Source organism: Excalfactoria chinensis, chromosome 2 (genome assembly GCF_039878825.1).
Source record: "Excalfactoria chinensis isolate bCotChi1 chromosome 2, bCotChi1.hap2, whole genome shotgun sequence".
Taxonomy (NCBI): domain Eukaryota; kingdom Metazoa; phylum Chordata; class Aves; order Galliformes; family Phasianidae; genus Excalfactoria; species Excalfactoria chinensis.
In genome coordinates, this window is record NC_092826.1 from 18,161,503 (window position 1) to 18,187,097 (window position 25,595).

At 37.4% G+C, this 25,595-nt stretch overlaps 1 protein-coding gene across 2 annotated transcripts in view; it reads right to left on the reverse strand.

Moving 5' to 3' along the window:
- The window catches only part of ZFPM2 (zinc finger protein, FOG family member 2), a 305,433-nt gene that overhangs the window by 96,015 nt on the left and 183,823 nt on the right, over positions 1-25,595 (reverse strand). For both annotated transcript variants that reach the window (XM_072329719.1, XM_072329720.1), the window contains one exon: positions 9,689-9,800. In XM_072329719.1, the coding sequence (XP_072185820.1) occupies positions 9,689-9,800 (112 nt within the window). The remainder of the gene's footprint in view (positions 1-9,688; positions 9,801-25,595) is intronic.

Genomic DNA, 25,595 nt, shown 5'->3' on the forward strand with positions numbered 1-25,595 from the left:
AACAAAATACTGTAAGATGAGAGTTACTTTATACATATGTCTGTACATATGTACTATGATACAATCACAGGTAGTTTTATGGGCAATTTCTACTCCAGCAGCAAGGCTTGGTACTGCAGACCACCAGCAACTTAAGTAACATGTGTCACAATTCGTTCACAGAACATCTCTACTAAATCTGCTTCACCACAACTTGCTTCAGATATTACCATTCTGGCACACTGTAAAACACATTTCTGTTTGTCAGCATCACTTTGCCCTCCTCCATCATAGACTGGCTTTTCTACTTTTTCCCTCATCTTTTTGTAACAGAAAATACACTGTGATAAAGCTGCTAAGTTCTCTCCAGATCAGTGGTAGCAGGGTTCATTTCTTAAACATTAAACATACACTGGTTGCAACTTCTTCATACTTTCTTCAGTTCTCTTCAGGGAAGATTGAAATGGCAGGAAGGTTGAGACATGCTCAAACAGGAGGACAGATGCAAAGCACTGGAAACATCCTGCTTTGCATTTATTTGTTTATTTATTTTTCAATGGGCACTGCAACAGGGCTCCCAACATTTCACACTATGTTGGAGCTCTTTCTCTAACATCAATCTTCCCTCCTCTGTTTTACCACATGTACTTCATAATCTAACCCCAATAGGGGGAAGAAATCGCCATTGCATTAGGAATAAAAGATGGGAGGTGCACTGAAGACCCCAGTCCCATGGTGCCCCGTGGTAGAGCCCTTCTGGCCTCTGCCTGCCATAGGAAGCAGCCCTGGAATAAAGCGAGGGAAGAAGAGAAATGCTACCATTGGTCTTTGGATGAGTGAGTGCACAGACTGATTTCTGGTTCAATGGAGAGGTCAGGATTCATTCACAGAACATCTCTGGCTACAAATCTTGGGCAATTTCTGAAAGACAATGGAGGGAGACGTACCTAGGAATGTGACTGAGGATTATGTACTGATCGCAATTTCTGTTCAACCTGCACACTAGAAGAGTTTTTTAACCACTCCCAGTTCTGAAAGCATTATTTCTGAGCATAAAACATCTCAATGTCCTTGGTACTGCAATGGGAGCTATCTATTTCCTTAAACATGCATATTGTTTCTATACTTCTCTGATGCCAAGAAGTATCTTTAGGTTCCTAAATCAACAATGACAATGAAAATGAGTATGGGTTGCTTTTTAGAAATAAAACAAATGCTAACTACTTTCAATAAATAAAGTAGGTAAGATCCAATACACGGTTAGGTTGTTGGAGATGTGAGAAATGCCAGCAGTGTCATTGCTGTTAGTGATCCCAGCAATCATCTGCCAGTCTCCAGAATCACAAGAATACAAGCTTAGGGACGTACCAATAAATCATGGTCTTGCAGGTCAATTAAGGGGCTGAGAGACACTTGAATTCCTTTTCTAGTGTCCTAATAACAGTCCTCCTTGTAAAGAGTCAGAGACAAAATACATAAAACGCGATTTTAGGATTGTGTTCTGGGCAGTTTGGCTCTACGGCCAGCACAGGCATTGGGGCAGCACTGCACAGTTCTCCTGGGAGCTGTGGCTGGAGTGGTACAACAGAGTCTTCCCTTAACTGTTACCATAAAGCTTAACACATTCAGAGGTAAAAATATAGAAATGTCAGCTCAAACTGTAAGTTACATACAGAGTCTCCCTATAAATAGGAAGAATATATTTCCAGATGTTTTGAGCTTTTGTTTTCACATAGCACACCTGCCTCCATTAGTGTGTTTTGTATCACAAATGCACAATGGAGAGATTCTGACAAGAACTGCTACAGAACAGGCTGTAGATAAATCCAGCCTCATTTCCTTCCATACAGACATTTTTATGCTCAGAACCAATGGAGCTGCCTGAAAAGAGTGACCAAGGTTTGATTTTAGGCTTCTAGGTCATGGTTTCACCTTGACAACAGCTCTTTCATTTCAAGCAGTAACATTTGCCAGGATCCCTAAGGTGTTTTCATTTTTGTCAAGAAGTGGAAAAAAAAAAAAAAAAAAAAAAAAAGCAGTATGAAAAAATGATAAATCTTAATTCTCAAGCTGCAGGACTATCTCTGTGTCTCCAGCACAAAACTTCAAATCCAATCCAGGACCTGGATGTGTATTAGAAGTCTGCAGATTTAAACCTTGTCCACCATGATCAAACTGGATTTATGGAGCATCATAACTCTCCAGACACCATCCAGCAGCTTATTAATTTAATAGACTCCTGTCCATTCCATGATGTTCCTGCCCTGACAGTCTCTCAAGATAAGGCAAAAGCCTTTTGACAGGACAGAGTGCATATATATTTTCTTCTGTTTTCTCGTGGATGGGGTTGTCGACAACTTGAAACGTGTGGCTCAGCAAATTTGGGGGCTTTTTTTCCTTCCCTTTTGCTTTGCAGGGAAGGTGGCAGAGGTAACATTACCACGAGCCACAGGGGTCATGAGACTTTAGTTCAAAGCAATCCTCAATAGTTATTTATAGTAATGGATTGAAAAAACAATTCAATTTAAAAGGAAATAAAATGCATTTAGCATCTCTGTCATATCCTGAAAATAATGACATTTTTCTCAAAATGATTTGTAAGTGACTGATTCTACTGTGATTGACTCAGAAAAATGAGGCACAAATACATATCCTGAAAAAAATAATCTCTGCCTGATGCTTGTATTTGTTTTTGCCAGTGGGTCTGAATATTTGAAGCAGTGTTTCTTTTCACAAGGTTCCAATGTGAAGTACAGACTGGGGACTGGGGTCTTTTCTATCCCTAACATGTTCTAGTTAGTATTAGGCTTTCTTTTTATAGCTTCAGTCCAAAATATGTCATTCTCTACAAATCTTGTCAGCGTCCTACCTATTTCCTCGCCTCCCCAGTTGAAAAGGAATTCAAATTTCAAATTATGAAACAAGCTACATAATAGGTGACAAGAACATGAGGAAGAATAAAACACAAAAAACAAGTGCATATATAGTGCATAAATGAGAACAACCTAAAAATATCACTTGTCTGTTATGTGAATGAAATGCACTAATAATGTGCATTTAAGAATAGAAATATAGCCATACCTCTGCATTTCCTGTGATCTTCCCTTTACTATCTGCATGCTTAGAATTTAGAGGTCATATAATAATTCATTGCATATTATGACATAAATACACATTCAGTCAAGATGCACAAAATAACCATATTTGTCTAGATTATTAAAACCATATGCAAGACCTTAACTTCAAAACTCCCTTGCACAAGTAATATCTCATTTTTTATCAGCTCTCCCATGGAGTTTTCATATTAGGATATTAGGACAGAGTGACGGCATTGGTGAATGGGGGAAGGGTGACAGATGTCATCTTCCTGGACTTCTGCAATGCCTTACACATGGTTCCTCACCACATCCTTCTCTCTAAATTGGAAAGGTATGGTTTTGAAAGATGGACTGTTTGGTGTATTAGGAATTGGTTGACTGGTTGCAGCCGGTTGTGATTAATGGTTCTGTGTCAGGGTGGAGGCTGGTCACAAGTTGTGTCCCTCAGAGGTCTGTCTTGAGTCCGGCGCTCTTCAGCATCTTAATCAATGACAAGGACCATGGCATTGAGTGTACCCTCAGCAAGTTTACAGACGGCACTAAGCTGAGTGGTGCAGTCAATACATTGGAGGGAAGGGAAGCCATCCGGAGGCTGGCTGGCTGGAGAAGTGTGCATTTTAAAAAGTACTCAGATTTTCCATGTAGTCTGTTGATAGAATGAAAGAACAACAACAACAAAAAAAAAAAAAAAAAAATGCAGCACAACCAAAGGCTTCATCAGGTTCTTCAACTAATGAAGGCACCCGTGGGGACTAGCAGTCTTCCAGTAGATTCTGCTGTTTTCTGGCCATTTCTGTGAAACAGACTAATGAAATTCACAGAATTTGTTGTTTGTTGTGTGGAAAAAAGCCCTCTGCAATCTTAAATATATGCTCCAAGTTATCCTTTGGCCTACTAAACAATTTATTCCCTGACCCAAAACAAAATATACTCATGTTTTAGTGTTGCAGTGTTTAAACACCTTATAATGTCTGACCTGTGTCTCATTAAGGTCCCTGATGTTATATGTCTGCAGAGCAATGTACCATTACATTGCCTTAAGCTGCACCAAAAAGGAGTATTTGCTAGCTCATTCACTGGGAGAAAATTCTATCAAGGACCTAACAGGACAATTAAGAAAAGTAATTCTATCTCACTAAAGAAAAATTTTTAAATACTTCTGTTATAACAACCGACTTTTCTCACATGTTAAAAAAGTAGACTGAGTACTTTAAATTAGGAATATTAATTAAAAATGACCTCCAATTCTTACTAGAAATCTCATGTAACCTTTTTGAAGCTTTTGTATCTTCAATGCCATTAGCCAAATAACTTATCCTACATTTGTGCAGTACTCAGGCAGTTTTATGTAGGCATTTCCTGCCTGATTTTGTCAGCACTGGGGCTGAGCATGGGCGAGCAGTGCTGGCAGAGCTGAGTGCCCAGTGCTTCAGAGCCCAGCTCCTCCTCTTCCTTCTTGCTTGCTGCTTCGCCTCTCATTTCCTTTTATAAATTAGCTGCATGACACAGTTTCAGTGTGGGCAGCTGTCATTTCAACTAATCTCATCCCATAAATCCACCCTAGCAGGCCTATTCTCTATTGTGATTGGAGAATGGACATTTTTGGGCAGCTTTCAAAAGCAACATCTGTTAGGAGTATGCACCCAGTCTTGAGCTCAAGGGGAAGTGCTCCGCACAATATTTCCCCCATTTCTATGAGAAAATGAAACCTTTCTTGTCCTTAGGCAACATCATCCATTGCCAGAACTTTGTTATGGTCTCTCCTGGACCCTGGCTGATTTCACTTGCAGAGGGATGGAGGCTTTTTGGGGTGTTGCTATCATGTGGTAATACCATAGGGGCAATTAACAGCTCCAGCCCCTGGAATTATTCACTCCCATCTCACTTGGGAACCACAGTGGAGTAAGGACATTTTTTTCTCCTCCTGAATCCTCGCAGTAATGACAAGGGTATAAACTACTCAGCAAGGCCAGGCAGTGGAGGAAATAACATCAGTAAATCACTCATGTAAATACAAAAGCAAACAGTGCCTAACGAGACACGGAACGATAGGAAGCTCTGAGGCAGATGAGCTGTGGTCAGCTTGTCCCATCTCCAACCCCACTCCACCCAATCTCTTTGCCAGCTCCCAGCCATACACCCTCATCAGACACCAGCTGCAGGACCCAGCACTCCACGTAGCTACCAGCTCCCACCCACGCCAGGAACCGCCTTGGCATTGCACAACACGACCAGCCGGTCCCAGCCACAGAATCAAAGATGTTGGTTTTCCTGCACAGAGTTATCCTGTGGTGCTCTGCAATCAATTACTGTTATACCACCATCATTAATAATTTTCTTAATGAAAATGATTCTGTTGATCTCCGTTGTATTTTAATTATCAGAGTTAAGCATAATTACACTGCAGCTCTGAGCTGGCATGTAGACTCCTTTAGGGCGCAATTTTGTTTTAACACACTGATAATGTAATTTTACATTGTGTCAGTTGTTTAGTTATTATCCAGTCGTACAATTCCGCTGTATTCCTGATAACAGATAATAACCTTAGCACCTCCTATATCCTGAAGTCATTTAAAAAGCAATATTGGAATTTCACAACTAGCTAACTTAATCGCCTTATGATTTTATAATTCCCACAGCTAAATATTTGTACAGGCACCCTGTTTTAACAATGCCACAAAACATACGGTATCCATACATTTCACATAAATGGCTCAAATAATATCTATAAAAACGTCTGTTATATGAGTGTGGTTATCAGTTTGTGCAACTGTAGTTTTTACACAGTGTCTATTCTTTTCCATTTTTTAAAATCTCTTTCAGTCCCAAGGAAAGATTTGCAGTTAATATCCCATGCCTGCTAGGCTGTCGAGGGGCTCCTTCCTCTGGTTGTAGGGATTTACCAGACCTGGTGTACAGCAGTGTTAGCCATGAATCCTTCTCAAGTACACTGCAATGAATTCATGCATTAACACCTTCTACAAAATCTTACTTGAATTACTGATATTTTGCAGCTTTTTGAAGAGATTATTAATTCTATACAAAGTACAATTCCTGAAATCTCTCTTAAATTTCCATAACTATGTCTAGGGCATCACTTAAATTTTATAAAGTGAATTGAAACTATTTCTGAAACATTATAAAAGTTTGACATAAATATTACAACAAAGAAGAGCACATCTTTTATATTCAACTATAGCTGTAAAGGTTTTCTTTAAAAAGAATAGACATGTGCCATGAGCGACCAGTTTGCAACAGAGCTTGTAAAAAGGGGCACTAATTAACTGTTTTTTGTTTGTTTTCCTGATTTGTTCTAGTGCTGGTGAAATGTAGATATAAAAACAAAAGACAGAAATTGGTGATCCTGAACTAAACACAATTAATTTCAGACACTAAATAATTATTTCATAGCTATTCACTCTAAAAGTGCTCTTCTGTGTGATTTTAAACAACCATTTTCTTTACAGAAAATTTAACTTGAAGATGAATTGTGATTTCACTGTAACAACATAATAAAATAATCCTGGACCAGGCTCTGAGCAACCTGATCTAGCAGTGGATGTCCACTGAGGAGGAGTTAGACTAGATGACCTTTAAAGATCCCTTCCAGCTCTGAGGATTCTATGACTCTAATATATGCACTTCATATATATATACATATATATATATACGCAAACATATGCACATGCGTTTGCTTACCTATTGAAAGTATTATGGAGATTTGAAGGCAAATTGGGAGCTATGTGCCCTGTTGAGATTAATTTTCAACAGGAACTATGTAGCATAGAAGCTATACTATACATCTGGGATTGATTGATTCTGTGATCATTGTGTATGCAGTACATGACTGAAGAGATGCAGTGCATCTCTTTAGCCTCAAGTGAACTGGAAGTCAGGCTGACAGTCCTGTGCTCTTCTAAAAGATCTTGGAAAAATTATGTTCTCAAAGATTTCACAGTATTATTACAGCTCAAAGGAAATATAGCATGCACTTCCAAGTCAACTCATTGACCAGTAACATGTTTTGATAGCAAATTCTAAAACTTATTTTCCTCTTAGAAATGTGCCAATTTATTCCAGTCATCTTATCTTGGATATAGTGAGAAAAACAACTCCCAGGTGACCAAATCTGCTATGTGTACAATTCCACAAGTTTGTTCAGCTAATTGCTTTCCAAAATAACAATGTATTGCTAAACAAGCTAACAAAATTATACACATGCAACTACAAAATAACATCAAATTACAACTTCATGCCAGTTGACACCATTTCATTAGAAGTAATGGCACTGTGGGAGACAGAACGCGAACACAAATCAAGGCAATGTAATCTGGAATGATGATATACAAATTGAAGGAAGAAACATTATTATATTTATTTATTTTACCATCTTCTATTTGACATTGTTTTGTGATCCAAGCCAATTAATCTCTGTAGTGCAAAAATCCCAGCAGGCCTGAAGGCAAGGGTAGGTGCTTAATGAACAACAGTACAGTCAATGCCAATTGCAAAGAGATGAATAGATCTCATTGAAGGTACAATTTATTTTCTACATGGTTTAGTCAAATTTTAGGTTTTTAACATGCAATTATAACGTAGGTTTCACATCCATCTTGATCTCCCATTTTCAAAGGCAGCAGCATTTGGTAGAGATATCAGAATTTATCTTGAGCACTGTATGACTATTACTCTACATTCTTAATGAAGTATTAAAATAACAAGTATCATCAGTGAAGCAAAATCTAGCACATTTGAATGAAAAGAGTAACGTTTTGGTCTGCTTAAATTGTGCTGAACTGTAGAAAGTAAGTTCTTATTAAAAAAAAAGAAATCAATAGATTCAATCACACAGCATTGCAACTGTCTAATGAATTAGTTAGTGTTTGTAAGGTACTTTGAAGATGAAAAGTCTTACTGGTATATATGTGCTAAGTATTATTGTAATTACAGAAATAATATAATACTTGATAAGGCAGCATCCTATGGGAATTTGCAGAAGTTATATTTTAGACTGAATCTAATTTCTCATTACATTAAAAAGTTGTTGCAAAAAAATTTGCCTATGAACCATATTCAGTACTATCACAGTTCAGTATGCAGGAGAAAACCTTCCCTATATATTTATTCCCTATATATATATTTCAGCACACTGTAACTTTTTCACTTGGGCAGCAATCAGAAAGCTGTGAAGGAAGGGCAGCTCAACCCTTTTTAGCTGTGAGCACGGTTCTTTAGTACTGCAGGTGTTTCAGGTTGCAGAATGAATGTGTTGGCATTCTGTAATTATAATAGAAGGAATTTATAAGACCCTGGTGTGCAACTCATTTTTAACATGCAAATTCCCTGTTTTCAGCTTTTCAACTTTCAAAGGCTTGTGGCAGTTTAAAAGCAATCCTCTTATAAGTGTATAAATTGCAATGATTATAGGAACAAGTTGTAATTGTTTCTAGTAAGTTTTTAGGAGTCTTTGATGTTATGATTAGTGTTTTGTATGTTAATATATTGATATGGGTGCTTATTTGCCTGGATGCTTATGCGCTGAAATGGTCACTAGGTTGCCTCAGCAAACAAATCTTTGATCTCAGTAGGTCTGTTTGGTTGGAAATAAAACCTAAAAGAAATTAAACAAGAACGGTACATGTTCTGAAGCATTCACAAAGTGCTGAGACTGGTGATTGAAATACAAGGAAGGAAAGTCATAGTTTTGCAACATGATCTTCAACAGGAATTCCAAAAACAGCTACACACACACACACACACACACACACTAAAAAATAAAAAAAAATAAAAAAAAAATTGTGTGTATTCAAGCACTATTTTTAATACACTACAACGATACCATAACCAAATTTCACAAAGCTTTCACAATAACTGTCCAAACAGCCTTGTGTGTAGTCTGTTGCATGACAAACGCAAGAACTCAAGGCTCTTTGGATTGAGACAAAAGCCTCTTGAATCAAAGTAGCTACTAGATGTGGCGAGTTACACAAGGCATGTCTGGGGGCCTCATAAGAACTCGTACTGACTTGAGCAAATCTGAAAACTCATATAAAACAGAAATGATATGTATTCCCATTAGCTAATGCATTACAGTGAAGCATCATAATGCAGAGACTGGAATGTCAGAGGTTATAGCCCCGTAATCCAGTCCCAGTTATCTTCTGTTTCCATGCTGACATGGTCTTATCACAGTCCAATCAAGTTCAAATTCTTCTTATAAAAGAAGATTTCAGTTAGGAGTCTGTAATGTAATGTAACATGGAGAAACGCTTGCTGGTATGTATAAAATGTTAGTAAGAATTCACCTATTTCAGCTGTATAGACTTCACTGAGGTTTGCCAAGAGGCACCAACTCTCAGAAAAAGATAGTATTTCATGTCGGCTGACATTCTTCTGTGTTTATAAAGCATTTAGTACACTACAGACACCATGAGGGGTTTTATATCATTAAAATGAAGAAAAAGCATTACAAGAATGTGGTAGCAAAAACAGAATGAAAACTAGTCCAGTTTGAGGGAAGACAAACTGTCCATTGTCCTGTTATGCAATAGGCATATCTTTTGTCAATACCCAGCACAAGAAACTAGAGCAGAAAATCAGCTTGTGTTTACCTTTGCTGTACACAATGCAGTTGTTTTTGTTGTCTTCTACTCCTTGCCAAGTCACATACAGCAACCACTTGGGGCCAGCAGTCAGCACCATAGGGACGGAAGCCTTTGTCTTCTGTAGGAAGGATGATAACAAACAGATGCCATTTGCTTGCCTTGATTAAGAACTTGAATAATAATAGCAATAATTATTTTATTTGCCAACAACAAAATCTCCAAACCCATAAGCCAATGTCTTATTCCCCTGCTTCAGGCTTTTTTTTAAGAAGACACAAGCAGTAAGCTTTGGTTTTTTCATTGATTGAATAGTGGAACTATTATCAAGGATTTTTCCAAATGATATTGGATCAGATCTCTGAGATTAAGCAGAACTCTGGTGGCTGTGAATTATAAAGGGAATGTAGACGACTTTCACAGCAAAGAGACAACTGTTTAGAAGTGAACTTCAGACACATTGTACTTCATTATCAGCAGGATCTCACTGTTTCCTGAAACAGACAGGAAAGAATTTAAAGAATTGGTATCCATTTCAAAGATCTGTCCAGGGTAACATTTGTATTATCATAGGAAATTGTTCTGAATGGATAATGGAACTTTTCCCCTTTTGCAAAGTGTTGATGTGTTACAATGTCTGAATGATTCAGTACACTTTGCCTCCATAAAGACAATAAAATAAGTGTTACTAATGATTTCAAAGGCACAGAAGTGACGTGTGACACCCTGAAAGGCTAACAGGCAACAAGACGAACATTTAGCAAAACCATCTCCTGCATCTATTTGAGATTTTACATTTAGAGGATCTGGCATTTGAGGAGATAAGCTGAAGATTTCAAACTTTTATTTTTTATTTTTTTTCTCTGGGATACAATCCTGTCTAAGTCATTCCAACCTTGTTTAAGATATTTGGATTGTTTCATATTCCATCAGTAATGCTTCAGCTGGCTCCATCTAGGTTCTACTGGCAATATTCTGATGAGTTCAAAAATCTTACAATACAAAAAAATCATGTATTCATCTGGACATCCATGATGCAGTGGCCACATTTATTATCTAGGACTGGATTAGAAGTGCAGCAAAGTATATTAAGAGTTCTTATATGATACCCTACAAAATCCATCAAAATTAGACTATTTAAAACAATTCAGTTGTATTAGAATTGAATTCATAATCTTTTATAAGATTAACTTAATAAATGTATAAAATACTATACTCAGTATAATTTATTATATATCAATATTTTTAAAAAGATAATGGAACAAGATATTGAATGCCATAGTTCTACCTATTTTCAGGATTACTGTCATGTTTATTCTCTAATACTGTTCTATGAAATATAGCATTTCTTCCTTAATTTGCATTTTAAATTTTGCATTTTTCATACAACTTTTTCATACTTCTTCCATATATACTGCAAAATGTTATTCATTGTCCAGAAGTTGTGGAAGAAACAGATACAAACTGAAGAATGAAATGAGTGGAAAGGAACATAAAAGCTAGCAACATCACACCCAGGTAGTTTAAAACTACTGAAAATATGGATATGCAATGTCTCGATTCCTAATATCGTCTTTCATACACAAAACTGAAGGACACACTTGTTTGCATATGTGAAGTATTATAAGTTATGCCTGTTGCATGTGTTGGAAATCTGAATTTAAAACTGTGTTCTGCTGCATAACAACACATTTAAAAAAAAAAAAATAATAATAACTTCCGATATAAATTATCACAAAGTCTGATGTTATCAATATGAAATCAGTGCAAATTATTTACATCTGGATTGCACAGAAAACAGAGATATGAGTGAGGCATGAACTGATAAAGAAATGCAAGATATGAAATGAAAGGCAATCAAAATTTTATCTCGGCATCCTACTATGGCAAAGTCTGGATTTTAGTGTCATTTACACCCCGGCAGCATAGGTCTGCTATGGAAATGGAAGAGTCGCTATTCTTCACAGAGCTGAGAATCATACCTACATTTAATATAAGCTTTAGCACAACCGCTAGCAACCTTGACTGAACAGCAATAAGGAAGAGGAGGGCCAGGGCATGTTCCTACCACATGCTGAATTTCTTCACCTGCCATTTCAGTGAAACCTTTAACATGTACTTTGTGCTTATATATGCTCTCAGTTTCTGGTAATCCCAAGTGCAATCAGCTGATAGTGCAATATTATCCAGGTAGCAGACTTTTCCAAGTATACCATCAATGATTCATGCATTCAAACAAGTCTATTTTTCAAGCTGGAGGCCAAGTTAAAAAAAAATAAAAAATAATAAAAAAAAAAATAAATAAAAAATATTAGCCTTCAAGAGCAGCAGAGATCATCTATTTAATTTTCACAAGATCCAATTCCTATTTCTGATTTTCTTTTTCCCAGACATCTGCCATTTCATTGTTTCTCTCCCATCTGTAATGGTATTAACATTTGCATTAAGGTGGTATCGAAAAGCCTCAAATAACATCACGATCTTCTTGTGCTGGGCAGTAGTTTATTATCTACATAGACAGGACGAATAATATGTCCTGGGAAAGGATTATACTTAACCACATACTGCTGAGGAAGAAATAAGATACAGAGATACTGCTTGACTTTCTCATGGAGATTAATTTCTCCTTTAGTAAGTGGGTAGGCTTAGTCCCAGGCCAGCGCTCTGTTTTCTTCCATGCAATGAGACGAGCCCAGGCTGGTGCCTCATCCACTCTGATGTGCAGCAGCAGGAGCAGAGTGAGCACCAGCAGTTAGGATGTGAGTCCACTTTGCTGAACACTGTTTATAGACATTGTTATTTTTTACCTTAAAGAACTAGGAGGAGATCATTAAATTAGTTTCCAGGTCAGCTTGCTGATGACGTTTGTCATGAGTCCAGCTGTGAATGGTAACTGGGCACCACAGGCAGGCCACAGGAGGAACAGAGAATTTCACCTTGCAGCTCTATCAGTCCACCAGAGCCGGTGGACACCTCGAACACATTTCCCACCCTGCCATAGCTGTGCTCCGGCACTGCACAGGTATGTAAATAAACTCCCAATATGAAAGCAAAACTTCACAAGGCTCTGGCTGCTTGTAAAGCTTGGCAGCTGTACTAAGGACTACTGCCAATGGCTTCCCTTTGAAGTCACTCAGAGGCATACTGTGTGAGCTGTAAGATGAGTCAGGACCACCGTTGAGGTTCTTGGGGTCTGGCATCCTGTGAGGTTCACACGTTCACAGAAGGTGTTCACCACTGGAAAAGGTTTGCTCTTGTTGTGGCTTATTACATAGTAAGAACTGAAGCAAGCTTGCAGATTCAGGAAAGGCCATTTCCCTAAAATGGTTAAAATGAAAAGACCCTAGTCCAAGATAACAAGAAGCTATGGTTAAATCAGTCATGCCTTTATCACCTCAAGATTAGACTACTGCAATGCGCTATACCTGAGGCTACATTTTAAATCCATTTGAAAGCTGAAGCTGGTGCAGAATGCGGCAACCCGCTTGTAAAGCAGGATATCGTGCTTTGAGCGCATTACACCAGTGCCTTTTAATCTGCACTAAGTGTCTGTGGATTTAAGGCACTGCCTGCAACCTGTGAACCCTGAGACCTGTCTATTTGAGATACCTGAATGAGACCTGCCATGTTCTCTGCCCCAGATGTACAACCACAACTGTGATCTACCAAGGCATGCAAAAAGGGGCTTTCTTGGATCAAGACAGAAGAAACTGTTTGCAGGGCAAAACTGCTCCACCAGAAAGCCATAAGCCCAGTCTGAAAATGAGGAGAACAACCAGGACACGAGTAGCAGAAGTTTTGAAGAAGAAATGAAAAAGCAACAGGGAAAAATGGTGAGGAAGAGGTTATTTGTTAGGGGGAAACCTTCAAAGATGGAGTGCACATGGGAGAGATCCAGGCATCCGATCTGAAGGAAAGGGCATGTACGGGCAGTTGGCTGGTGAGCCATCTTGCATTCGAATCCTGGGTCCACACCAACACCTGCATCTGTGGATCATGCATGGTGGTCCCACTGCTCTCACTCAAGCAGCCGTGATCAGGTTCCTCACCTGACCAAGCTGCTGTAGAAAACAGTTCCTTCAACTTACTACTGTTTCCTCCTTGAACCTTGTTTTAATTACAGTTATAGGACAGGGTAGAATGGTTTAAAACTAATAGAGGGGAGATTTACATTAGATGTTAGGAGGAATTAATCAGAGGGTATTGAGGCATGGGCACAGGCTGTCCTGAGAATCTGTGGATGCCCCATCACTGGAGATTTTCAAGGACAAGCTGGATGGGGTCCTGGGCAACATGGTCTAGTGGATGGAAACCCTGCTCAAGTCCGGGGGTTGGAATGAGATTACCATTATGGACCCTTCCAACTCAAGCCATTCTATAGCTTTATGATTCTATGATTCATGAGAGGTCTCCCTTCACCGTTAGGTCATCAACCCACAAGAATTAAAGAATTAAGTTAATATTCTCAGAGTATACAATAAAAATCATCCTGCAATTCATAGAACGTATACATTTTGCAGGAACGTTTAGTTGGTTGTTCTCTACAAAGCTGTTTGTAATTGCTCTATAGCTTCCTAAAATATCCTGCCTGCTGCCTAAATATAATTAATAGGGATTTCCAAACACAGGTTTCCATAAGATAAGGCCATACAACAGGAACCTAAAATTTTAGAAACAAGGGAATATTAAAAATCTGCAGTGTTGTTCATTGCCCTGCACTATGAAAATCTGTGCTCTGCACCAGAATGATTTTTACCTGAAAACACAATTTCTGCTAATGTTTTCTTACATGCCGTAACCAGACAACTTTGGCAAGGACGAAAAGGGCTGAAACTGTGATCTCTTTGGGAACAATTAGAATTAGCTAATGAGGATAAAAGAGGCCAAGCAGACATCCACTTTTCAGTAACCTCTGAAGCAACTGGACAAACAAGGGAGGCAACTCTCAATAAATGTTTATATTCTGTCAAGAGGTTAATGGAGATAAAAATAGCCATCTCAGAGGGTTGAAAATAGTTTTGTACTCTTGTTAAAAGGAATCAGTGCTGACAAGGTAATGTTAGATGGGCTCTTCCCTGCATAGGTTTCTAACATATGATGTGTGTGGCCTGGCAGAAACTTGACGAAACTCCCACGCTGAAGGGAAATATGGTATGAGCAAGTTGTTTGGTATCATTGAAATTCTGATGTCAAACACCTGATCATTGCTAGCTGTTTCCTAAGAAGCTGTGCCAGAGCAAGAAATATGTACTCAGCTGATGTTCAGCAAGTCCCTGTGACACAGCTACACTTTCCCAGGCATGGCTTTCCAAAAAGTGTTCAGTGTTATTTAAGGAGATGGATTGTTTATTGAAAAAGCACAACATTTCTAACTTCACCTTTTTTCCTTGTAAAATGTCAAAACTATCTCCTTAAAGTATTCGCACCAAAACAGAGGCAAGCTGCTGGCTACGTAAGATTCTCAAAGTCTTTACTTCTGATTGTCTTCTGATTCCTACAGATTTTCTTTGAAAATCTTCCAAAAAGTCCACATTCCTGTAAATGTTACAAGATTGACAAAATGCCTTCATTCCGCTGTAGAAAATTCTAATGTCCCACAGTTCAGAGTTACTTTTGACAGCCAATTACAAACTGATTGTACTAGGAGGAGAGTTGCAAATATATCTCAGGTGCCTTCAGATATGTATCTTGTATCTTGCAACACCAGCTAATATACTCACAGAGGTTTCTACATTGAAATTCAATTTAAATTCAGCTTAATAATCACAGGGTTGACGTATCTTCTGACGCCAACAATAAGCAAAATGTCCTCCCTCAAGAGGTTAACTTCACCTTTGCTGGTCACCATACTCAATACACCAAAACTTTATTAGTCCATCAAATTAGCTCAGTTTGGAAGATCTCCCAAGAGGTCACTTGGGATTGAATAATAGCAGAGATTTGCATAGGTCTCCATCTATTCCTACTTAATTAATATCTGTTCCAAGACATTTCTGAGAAATAAGAAAGGAGGTAACTTCACTATATCACCTCAAACATTGATTATCTTAGTTTATTTGTTCATCAGAACTGATTTACAATAATCAAAGCCTAATACAAGCTCAGTGGACAGACAAACATAGCTCCTATTTTTGCTAATTTGAATTTGTGAGCTGGATCATCTTTCAGTTTTCATTTCTTCAGCTTCCCAGTAAAATCTTACCTTTTTCAACAAGGAATCTTAGAAGAATATTTATTTCAAGAGTTGCCAGTCAAAGGGCCCTGGCAGCACTCCACAGTGCTATGGCTTTCTGTACAAGACACAAAGAGGCAACTCCTCTTCACAAGATTTAAGATGTGGGCAGGATTTCAGTTTCATGGTTCCACACCAATGAGAAACCTCACCAACTCAAACAAAGACATTGCAGTTTCCACCTACTCTGGAACTGTGCAATTACACCAGAATTTCAGCTTTCACAGCATCCTCCTGCCCTGCTGTGTCGGTCAGTGAGATCCCAAAACTAAAACTTTTTGCAATCCTTAGTCTCTGTGGTGGAGTTTTTCCTGAAATTGTAATAAATGCAGTTAATTTCATCTGAACCTGCAGACAGATCTGGGAGAACAGTTTTAATTACTACTTTACAACTTTAAGGGATCTACTGTTCCAGAGGAGTGTTCAAGCATTAGCCTGTGGTTAGGGCTAGATGAAAAGAGTACTTGAGCCTGTTCACCTGCACAGATGTACCTGGTGTTTTGCCATGCTAACCAGAAAGAAAGATAGAACAAACATGAACAAATTGCTGCCTATGATGGGTCATGAAATTAGTGATGGAGGAGGGAAGGGTTAGTGGGACTCCTCCGTATCTTAGACAAGGCAGGGGGAACAAAGTCGTCATGCCTTCTTCCATCCAGGATTCTGGAATTCTGGACTACAGTTGTGTAGCAATGGTGGTAAACACAGCAGTGCTGTACCCAAGGACCAGCAAATTGTAAAACAACTTTTGGTCTATCTATGACATTTTACATTGGATTTCAGTGTTTCACTTATCTGAAGTGGCAGTGCCTTCATAGTTTTTGTTTTTTTGTTTGTTTTTTTTTTTATTTTGTGGTGGTAGTAGGGGATAAATAACTGGTAATATTTGAGAAGTCTGTGGCCAAATCAAAGCCTTTAAATGGCTCAATCTCAAAAAGAAAGATGAAAAAAATATATATAAAAAACAAAGTCGAAAAAAAAAAATGTACACACAGATGGAATCCCAAAAGACAGCTGGGATTCCCTGCAACTGAGAAACCCTGCTGTTTACCCCAAGAGATCATCACTTGTCAAGTGACAAAGCTGAACATACATTTCACCATTCAACCACAAACCAATGAAAATATTCAAACAACAACAACAACAAAAAAACCCCACCGTAGGTCTATTAATATTTTCCAACACTTGTCATGACTTCAACATGATTCCAAATTCTTTATTAATATCAAATATGCCTGGTGACAAATGCCCTTTATACAAGCCAAATACACAATAAATGTTGAGATCATTTCATACTGCCCACCTAGAATACATCCTTTTACATTTAAAAAACTAATCTCACAGTAACTGTGGTATAAAATAATGGCTGCCATAAAAAACAAACAAACAAGCAAAACAAAAGCACTTTAGCTTATTCTACATAATCTGAAAATTATTAAGTAAATAATAACACTTTAAATAACACTTTATAAAGTTCTAAGGTGCATAACTCAGAATTAAAAACCTTTGCAGGACTGGAAATGTAATATAATTTCAAGCCATGCTTGCATTCTGCAAATCCAGAAGCACAGATTGATCTCCTGGACTGAGCACGGAGGATGCTTTTTCACTCAGTCCCAGCAGTGGTCCTCAAACATGCTAAGTAAGTCTGAAAGCACTTTCATCTGTCAGTCCCCCTTACCAGTGTTTACAGAAGTGGAATCGTCCAGCATCAGGACATTCATGACCTATTCATACAACACTAACCCTTTTACTTAGCTTGTACTTTCAAATGCTGAAGGATATTCCGCTTTCCTAATCTCAGAAATGTACTAAAGAAAGGATAATGGAGATTCACATAAAATCATAATGCAGCTATAATTAGTCATTCTAGCTTGTAAGTTGTGCAATTAAAGATTTGCCAAATTGTCTTAAAATCTAGACTAATTGTAAAAAACATCAGATATAAGGAGATAATTATTTTACTGCATGTTTTCTATATGAGATACTTTTGGAATCTATCTTCAAACTCTTCCCTAGAACAATTCTTATTTAATATTCTGGAGCACAAAGCATGGATGCTTGGTTTGTGCAGTTCTTTCTGGCTGCCTGTCATGTGGCCCTGGAGGATGTGACAGCCAATTGTTAGGAACAGGAAAGCAAAACCAACAACTGGACCTCTGAAAACACAGTGAGCTTCCTTACTGCCCCACGTTGATGTGTTTTACAGCCCTTCTCAAGAGAAGAACTTCCTTTCTATAAAGTCAATTAAAATTAATTAAAAAAATTAACCCTGGCCCCTGGTTTCACAGCCACTCCTCTCCCTCCCTAGCCTCCTACCTTTCCCTTTCCTCCATTTTGTATGTATCCATCTAGCTAACTCTTCTTTTTCCCGAGGACCATAGGAAGGACAGGAGCGCATTTTGCCATCACTCCTGTGACTAGACTGCATTCTTAGTTGGTGCAGTGATGGATATGAATATAATTAACAAGGATCTTCTCAAATTAGTGAAATGCTAAGCAAACTGTCTGTGTTCTGGTGCGTCGGTACACTTGGGTAGCATGCCCAAGTGATTGTGCCTTAGTGTTCAGGGACTGCCATGAGTGTTGAACTTTTCCATTTCACTTTGAAGTCAAATGCTTTTCCTAATACTATTTCACAGATGACAAGCACCTGCACAGATGAAATCACACTACATATGTCTCATGATGAGATATAATGGAGTGCTGCTTGCATACTTTCACCCTAAATTATCAATGTATTTTTCCTACTTGGTCAACTTCTATATTGTAAATCACTGTCTACACTTAGAATTAAATCTTTTTCTAGTAACGAGATAATTTTTATGTTTGATAGTAAATGTTTTCCAAATGTGCTTGGTTATGCATAACTTCTTTAACTTCTGCTGAGCATCTTTCATATTAAATCAATGAGTATTCTCCTTAGTAAGGCTCAGCTGCACTTTTGCAAACATATGGCTTACACTGGATGGACTGAGAGATTAAATTTTGGAATAGACAGTCAATACATGTTAATCATTTGACCCTTGCTCCCTTTCTACCTGTGGAACTAGGGGAGTTAACATGACAACACACATTTCAGATGATCAAAGAGACAATTACCAACATTTCTGTAGAAGACATGAAGACATTTATACTGCACATGGGTTAATTCTGCCTTTTCCTATCATCCACTTTACACTGAAACAGTCAACAATGATGTCAGTACCTACAGTATATTTGCAGTATGACTCGAGCAATTTCTGTTCTGTAGTAATTTTGGATGTTTTTATCTTTTGTAATTTTACTTTCTTTTTACCCTGGAATACCTGGAATAGATGATTTAAATCATCATTTCCAGAAGTTCAAATTTCATTTAATATATATGTAGTATTCATTTATGTCTACCTGAAGAATCCATTAAAATACAAAAAATAAGAAAGGATATGCATACAGTCTTCTATAAACAATCCATTATACATGACTATAGATTAGTTAGTAATTTATTGATTCTGCTTATTACATTTTATCATTTCTTTGTCTGTAACTGCAAACATAAGTTGCATATTTTGCTTTGGAAGAGTGAATGTTCTTACCATAGGAGGTAAGTGAAGATCATGCTCTAGAAGCAGTGAAAGATAATATTGTTTAATATCTTTTTTTTTCCCCCAAAAAACAAAAAAAGTTATAAAATAAGATATTCTTTCTATATATTTGTATGATGTTTTTAATATATAATCCATTGAAATCCTATTAGAATTATATTTCCAATGAATTCCAAGGCCTTTTGTAAAATATTTGTAATACTATGGACTAGGCATTATAATGTTATTTTCACAATGATGTGTGAAACAATACTGAAACTTTAGTGGCACACACTCTGAATGCACTCGAAATGTTGAATATAAATTCCTACCTAAATAATTTGGAAGAGAGTTAGGAAACAGAACATACGTTCTGAGCTTTTTTTTCCCCAATTTTTTTAAATGTCTTCATGTACTTTTTAAATTAGATAATTTTATATTTAACTTTACCAACATGAAAAAAGGTACTTTAAAGTACCAACATAAATCCAATAAAAAGTTCTCTGTACAAGTTTGAAAACTAGGTTTTAGATTTGTTAGGACACCATAATCATTTAAGAAACGTTTAAGGTACAATTCAACAACCGTGTATGACTTTGATTAATTATTTCTAGTTCAGTTAAAACATCAGAGTTTATCTCATTTTAAGATTACCCTTGACATATTTAGAAATCCTAATGCAGATTTTATGGCCCACACCTATCCCTGATGGTGCTAATGGACTAGACATAATGAATCATTCTAATTTGGATGAAAGGACCACACAACATTGCAGCAGTCCTTCAGAGAATTAAGGCTCAATTCTGATCTTCCAGACTTACGAATGCATTTTTTGGATTAGACCGCATATCTGTACATCTGTTGAGTCTCAAGGGGTGTATACTCAGCTAAGTATCCTGACCTTCCAATGTACTGTATCAAATGTGTGGCCTTGGGATACGAAAGGATTTGATTACAAATGTATTTTAACACCAATTTAATATATAATTACGGGGCAAAACCTAATTCCTCCTTACGTCTTCATGTAGAAAATTCCAACAGTATTAAGCAGACAGTAGGATATTTTTTACCCAGTAAGTATCACAGTAAATGGAAGAAACAGAACCCAGCCAGGATAATGTAAAATCAAGGACAATCTTCTTAAGAATAGCTTTAAAAACCTTGTATCCATAAAGAAAAATAAACAAGTTTAAATCATCTTCTGTGAGTGTGCTACTGGCTGGTACACTGCTGTGTTATGCATGATCCTTGACTGCTTATAGTAAAAATAAACTGGAACAAGGTTCCATCAGTAAATTTCATTGTTTCTCCATGCTTTCTTGTTTGCAGCTAATTAGGAGAAGAATTAACTTACATATATGCAACATACTGATACAAAAGTCTGCAAATAACTGGAATGTTGGAATATCCTCTCTTCACTTCTATGCATAATTTCTATTTATTTCCTATGTTAAATTCTGTTAAACATAGAATTTTATAAAATTTTCTTTACTTAGTTAAACTTTAGTAAAATTTATTTAATATTTTCATATTAAAGAAGTATTTTTTTTTATTCTACTGAAGACTTCTTCCCAAATACTAAAGGGAAAAAAAAGAAAAGAAATACGAATACAGACCTAACAAGGAAATTATTTTCAGAACAATTAATACTTCACTATCAAATAATATTTTAGGATTTTTGAATCTCCTTTCTATTGCATCAGCTTTTTGCACAGATTTTAAAATAACTACCAATTCTATTGAAACACAGATTAATACGGGGAAAATACCAATCTCAAGAGAACACATATTTCAGGATTCACTGCCTTTTCTTCAATGTGATGAAAATTCAGATCTGAATTATGGATTAATGGTGATTGCTTTTTTTTTATTTTTTATTTTTTTACAATTTCAGAAGTTTTGTGACAAGAAGATGAATTGAGCATAGTAGTACATTTACTTTGTGTGCAGTTATATCTTTCAGCTAAAAAGTATATTATATAATCAGGAAATTTCCCCACTGCCTTAACAGCTTGAGGATTTTTTTTTTTCCTGCTTTTCTCACATAAAAATGAAAATGAAATTCCCTAAAACTCCAATGGTAGATGAAAAGGACCCTGATTTTTGTAGCTTGTATGTCATAGTTGTGTAACACAGCTCTCATTTAAATTACTTCAGTGGACTGGTTATATGCAGCATGACGAAGAACTGCAATGTAGCAAGTTTACATGAAAAAAAAAAAAAAAAAAGAAAGAAAAAAAAAGTTGTAAAGGAATGGGTGAAGGTCCTTCACTGGGATGGGAGATAATGGTGGAGAGTCCAACAGCAGGAATGGTGAATAAGGGGTCTGGTTCCAGTAAGACTCGACAAACAGCTCAGATCAGAATCTAAAGTGCAGGAAAACAGCCTGTAGCTTCGAGATTAGCTTTCTCACACTATTCCTGAGTTAAGCCAGTACAAACATCATCATGAATGCATAATTATGATTATGCACTACACTATGCATAATAGATCTTAAAATCGGGAAACAAAGAAGTAATGTAGGAATGCTATTTTCAGGCTTTTGGTTTTGAAGACAATAGAGCTTGGTGTAAGGGTAAAAGACTTTCTAGAAATAAAAACTGTTCCAAGAAAATACATTTTCTTGGAAAATTCAGATACTTATGAAACATTTACACATAAAAGATTGGCTAAAAGGGAGACATGGACCTTGTGTTATGCTCATAACTTGAAAATAACAATGAATAAAACCCACTCCCATCTCATTTTAACATAGCTTAGGAAACTCAAAAAAATTATCACTTCTGGACTACTTAACAGTAGACACAGAAGCTGACAGCTTGGCAAGTTTACTTAAAGTATCCTTTAATCAGAAAAAAAAAAAAAAAAAGTAATTTTTTTGAAGTTATTTGCACCAAAAATTTGATTATGAACCAACACGTGTTTCTGGGACTGATGGATATACTCAGACTAGTATCCCAAATTAAAATGATGGTATTGAAAGAGACTGATGCAGCCTGCTGAAAGAGTACTGATGGATCCATTTCATTTACATGCGTAGATACAGCACAAATGACAAATGGAATAGCTAGGTTCATCTATGACTATGGAATATTGATGCCAGGCTCATGTCAGTCAGCATTCCACTATATAAGCCACATAAGCCTCAGCAGCAAAGCTCCATGTTCTCTAATGGATCCTCTCAGGAGCTGAAAAGCCTGTGAAGGATCCTATGTCCAAGTTCTTCAAATGGAAGTGGACAAAATATCTGAAGGAGCACACATTCAAAAGAATAACAAATTTGAACCCATCTCATAAGAGGCAGGTATTTATTTATTTTTCTAATGAAATGAAAACTCTAAGCACATGATAAGAATCATACTGGCCACCATCCCACGCTGCACTGAATATGAGCAATTAGAGCTCTATTCCACTGTTGGCTTGGACCAGTGTCACAAATAATGATTTTTAATTCCAAAAGGTATTTTTTCTTTTACTGTTTCAAAGAAAAACATATCAGAACCATTCTGCTTCCAATAAAATTTCCAAATCAATTTTCACACACCTGACCAAAGAAAAAAGCCAGTTTCCAAATGTTCTTAGTACTTCAATATCCCAGTGAAGTCAATAAAAGGAAAAGAAAGCCCCTCTTCAGTGGATGTGCAGTGCAGCCAAGAAAGCAGCCTAACAACACAAACAGCATCAGTGACATGAAAAATCAAGCTCTAAAACAGCAAAAGCTTTAGAAATTGGCAGAATCAGAGTCCCAGCAATCAAACTACAGAAGTTCATAAAACTTTATACCAGAATTTCTCTTATTCTTGTCACAGAAACTGACATTAAAATGCTACAGTACTCCAGCCACCCTCTCTGTTTAAAACAACTACCACATATCACTTGGCACTAATTGGTAGCAGCTGTTCAAGGCAGGCTCGAACCTCGCAGACAAAGCAGCAGGGTTTTTTCCTGCTCTCTGGAGACAGGGCTCTCAGGTGAGGTCTAAGGCTGTCTGCAGCGTGTTGCTTCATCTTGCCTGGCAGTTGCCTGTGGGAGCAACCCCTCATGTGTGGTTCCTGGCTATGCCCTTCATGAGTGGTCTCCACTTTTTAAGAAAAGTGTATGAATAATGAGAAAGACACCTGATTTTCACTAGCTCAGACCATTTGCACATTTATGGGAGATGGTAATATCTGTATCACAGGATGGCTGAGGCTGTAGGGCCTCCTGAGTCTACCTGGCTCACCTCCTGCTCCAGCAGGACTACCAGGTCCAGGTGGCTATTGAAAATCTATAAGGCTGGAAGCTCCACAGCTTCTCCCACCCTGCAGAGCCCAGGGGCCGTTGGCAGCTCCTGCTGATTTCAAGGGGAGCATTTGGAAGGGGCACTCTTGGAAACCTGCCCTCCTCCTTCATCTGCTGAAGCTCTGACTTTTCATCACACATACTTTCTGCTAAGTGGTGTAATGCAAACAAGCTGTGGCATCAAACCGAGGCAACAACACTTTCATTCAACATGGGATGGAGCACGGCTTGAAGAAAAGTCCAAAAGGAAGCAGACAGCTTCTGCCAAGACCTGTGGCCTATTCCACATGCTGTGCAGGAGGCACCAGTCACTTCTTACTGAAAGTTGAAGGAAACTTGGTTCTCAGCTCCACCTGAGTGAGAAGCCAGGCTGGTGGAGCTGGGAGAATCCTGGACAAAGAGGGACACAGAGCGGGGGTGGGGGCCGCAGCTTCCCTGGGTATTATAAAAGCGCATCTTATTCTGTTTTTAATCAACGAGCCTTATCCAGCAATCAAGGCAGATATATAATAAGCTGAGCTACTCTGTAAATCTAAACATTCTCCACAAATAGAAAAGATACAGCCTGAGCTCTCTGATTGTTACTACGGCAACTATCTAAAATGAAAATCTTGTTAACCCTTCGCATGCTGTAGCCACCCGTGCATCAGTGTTAGCTGACTTCCATGCACTTATCTTTCCTTTCTCCCCCTCAAGAAATTCATAATTGTATTGCTGCTCAGTAGTTATGCTCTGGTTATCCTATTTGGGACTGAAAAGGATGGTGATAGTTGGTAGTTTCACACATATGGCTGAGATTTGTTACTAGCTCATTACTGGGATTACAGTTCAAAAAACAACTAATAAAACATAAGAGAAAATCCCTAGATTACCTCACGAGGCCTGTGATTTTGATTAAAACCTTGACAACAAGAATGGGATGCTTTCTAGTAAATCATACTTCTATTTTTTTTATTTTTATTTTTTCTTAGGTATGAAATGATTTGGCTGTAAATATTGCATATTTGTCAGAGGAATTCAATAGAGTGCAGTATAAACAGGATACTTTTAAAACACTTCCTTACAGCTTGTACTTGTTAAGTAGTGTACAGAACTGCTGGTGATTTTAACAGAATGATCTGCTGAACTCAGTGCCTTGAAAATTCATGGGGGGGCATCTTACTTCAAGGCTCTCTTAAATGCAAGAAAATTCAGACAAAGAGAACACGGAGTTTCTAATTTCCAGGAGAGAACAGGTGATGTTACAAGAAAATGTGTGCATTTAACCAGCTGACTACTTCAGGCATTATCATCATAACATCTATGTGATGCTGCCATGAGACAGTGAAATTCTCTGTAATTGTAGTCTCCCACAGTTTCTTGCTGAAAACAACTGAAGCCAAGAAGATTTTCTTGGATTTAAACTGAATGAAGCTTGGCCCATGGACATCAATTGTATTGATTCTTTTACTGCTATACAAGTAGAGCAACCCTTCAGAACTGGGCAGAATTAGACTCTATGTCATTTCCAGACATGCCATTTAAGACAAATAAGCACTATATCAATTACTAAACTGTTATTTTATGGCACTCATTTCAGTCAGTTCACCATAGATAAAGTTAAAATATCATTGCTTGGACGTTATTTGGGAACTGAATAACAAATGTAACTTAAAAAAAAAAAAAAAAAAAAAAAAAGTAAATAATATATTTTTCTTCCTAAAATAAAAATTTACATGCAAATGAACCTATATAACTTGAGGTGGCTGAAGAAGTGTGCAGATTATCTTAAAATCTTTTAGAAATATTGTCCATGTAAAACTATTAACCTTAATAAGATTCCAGTACATTAAAGATGCCA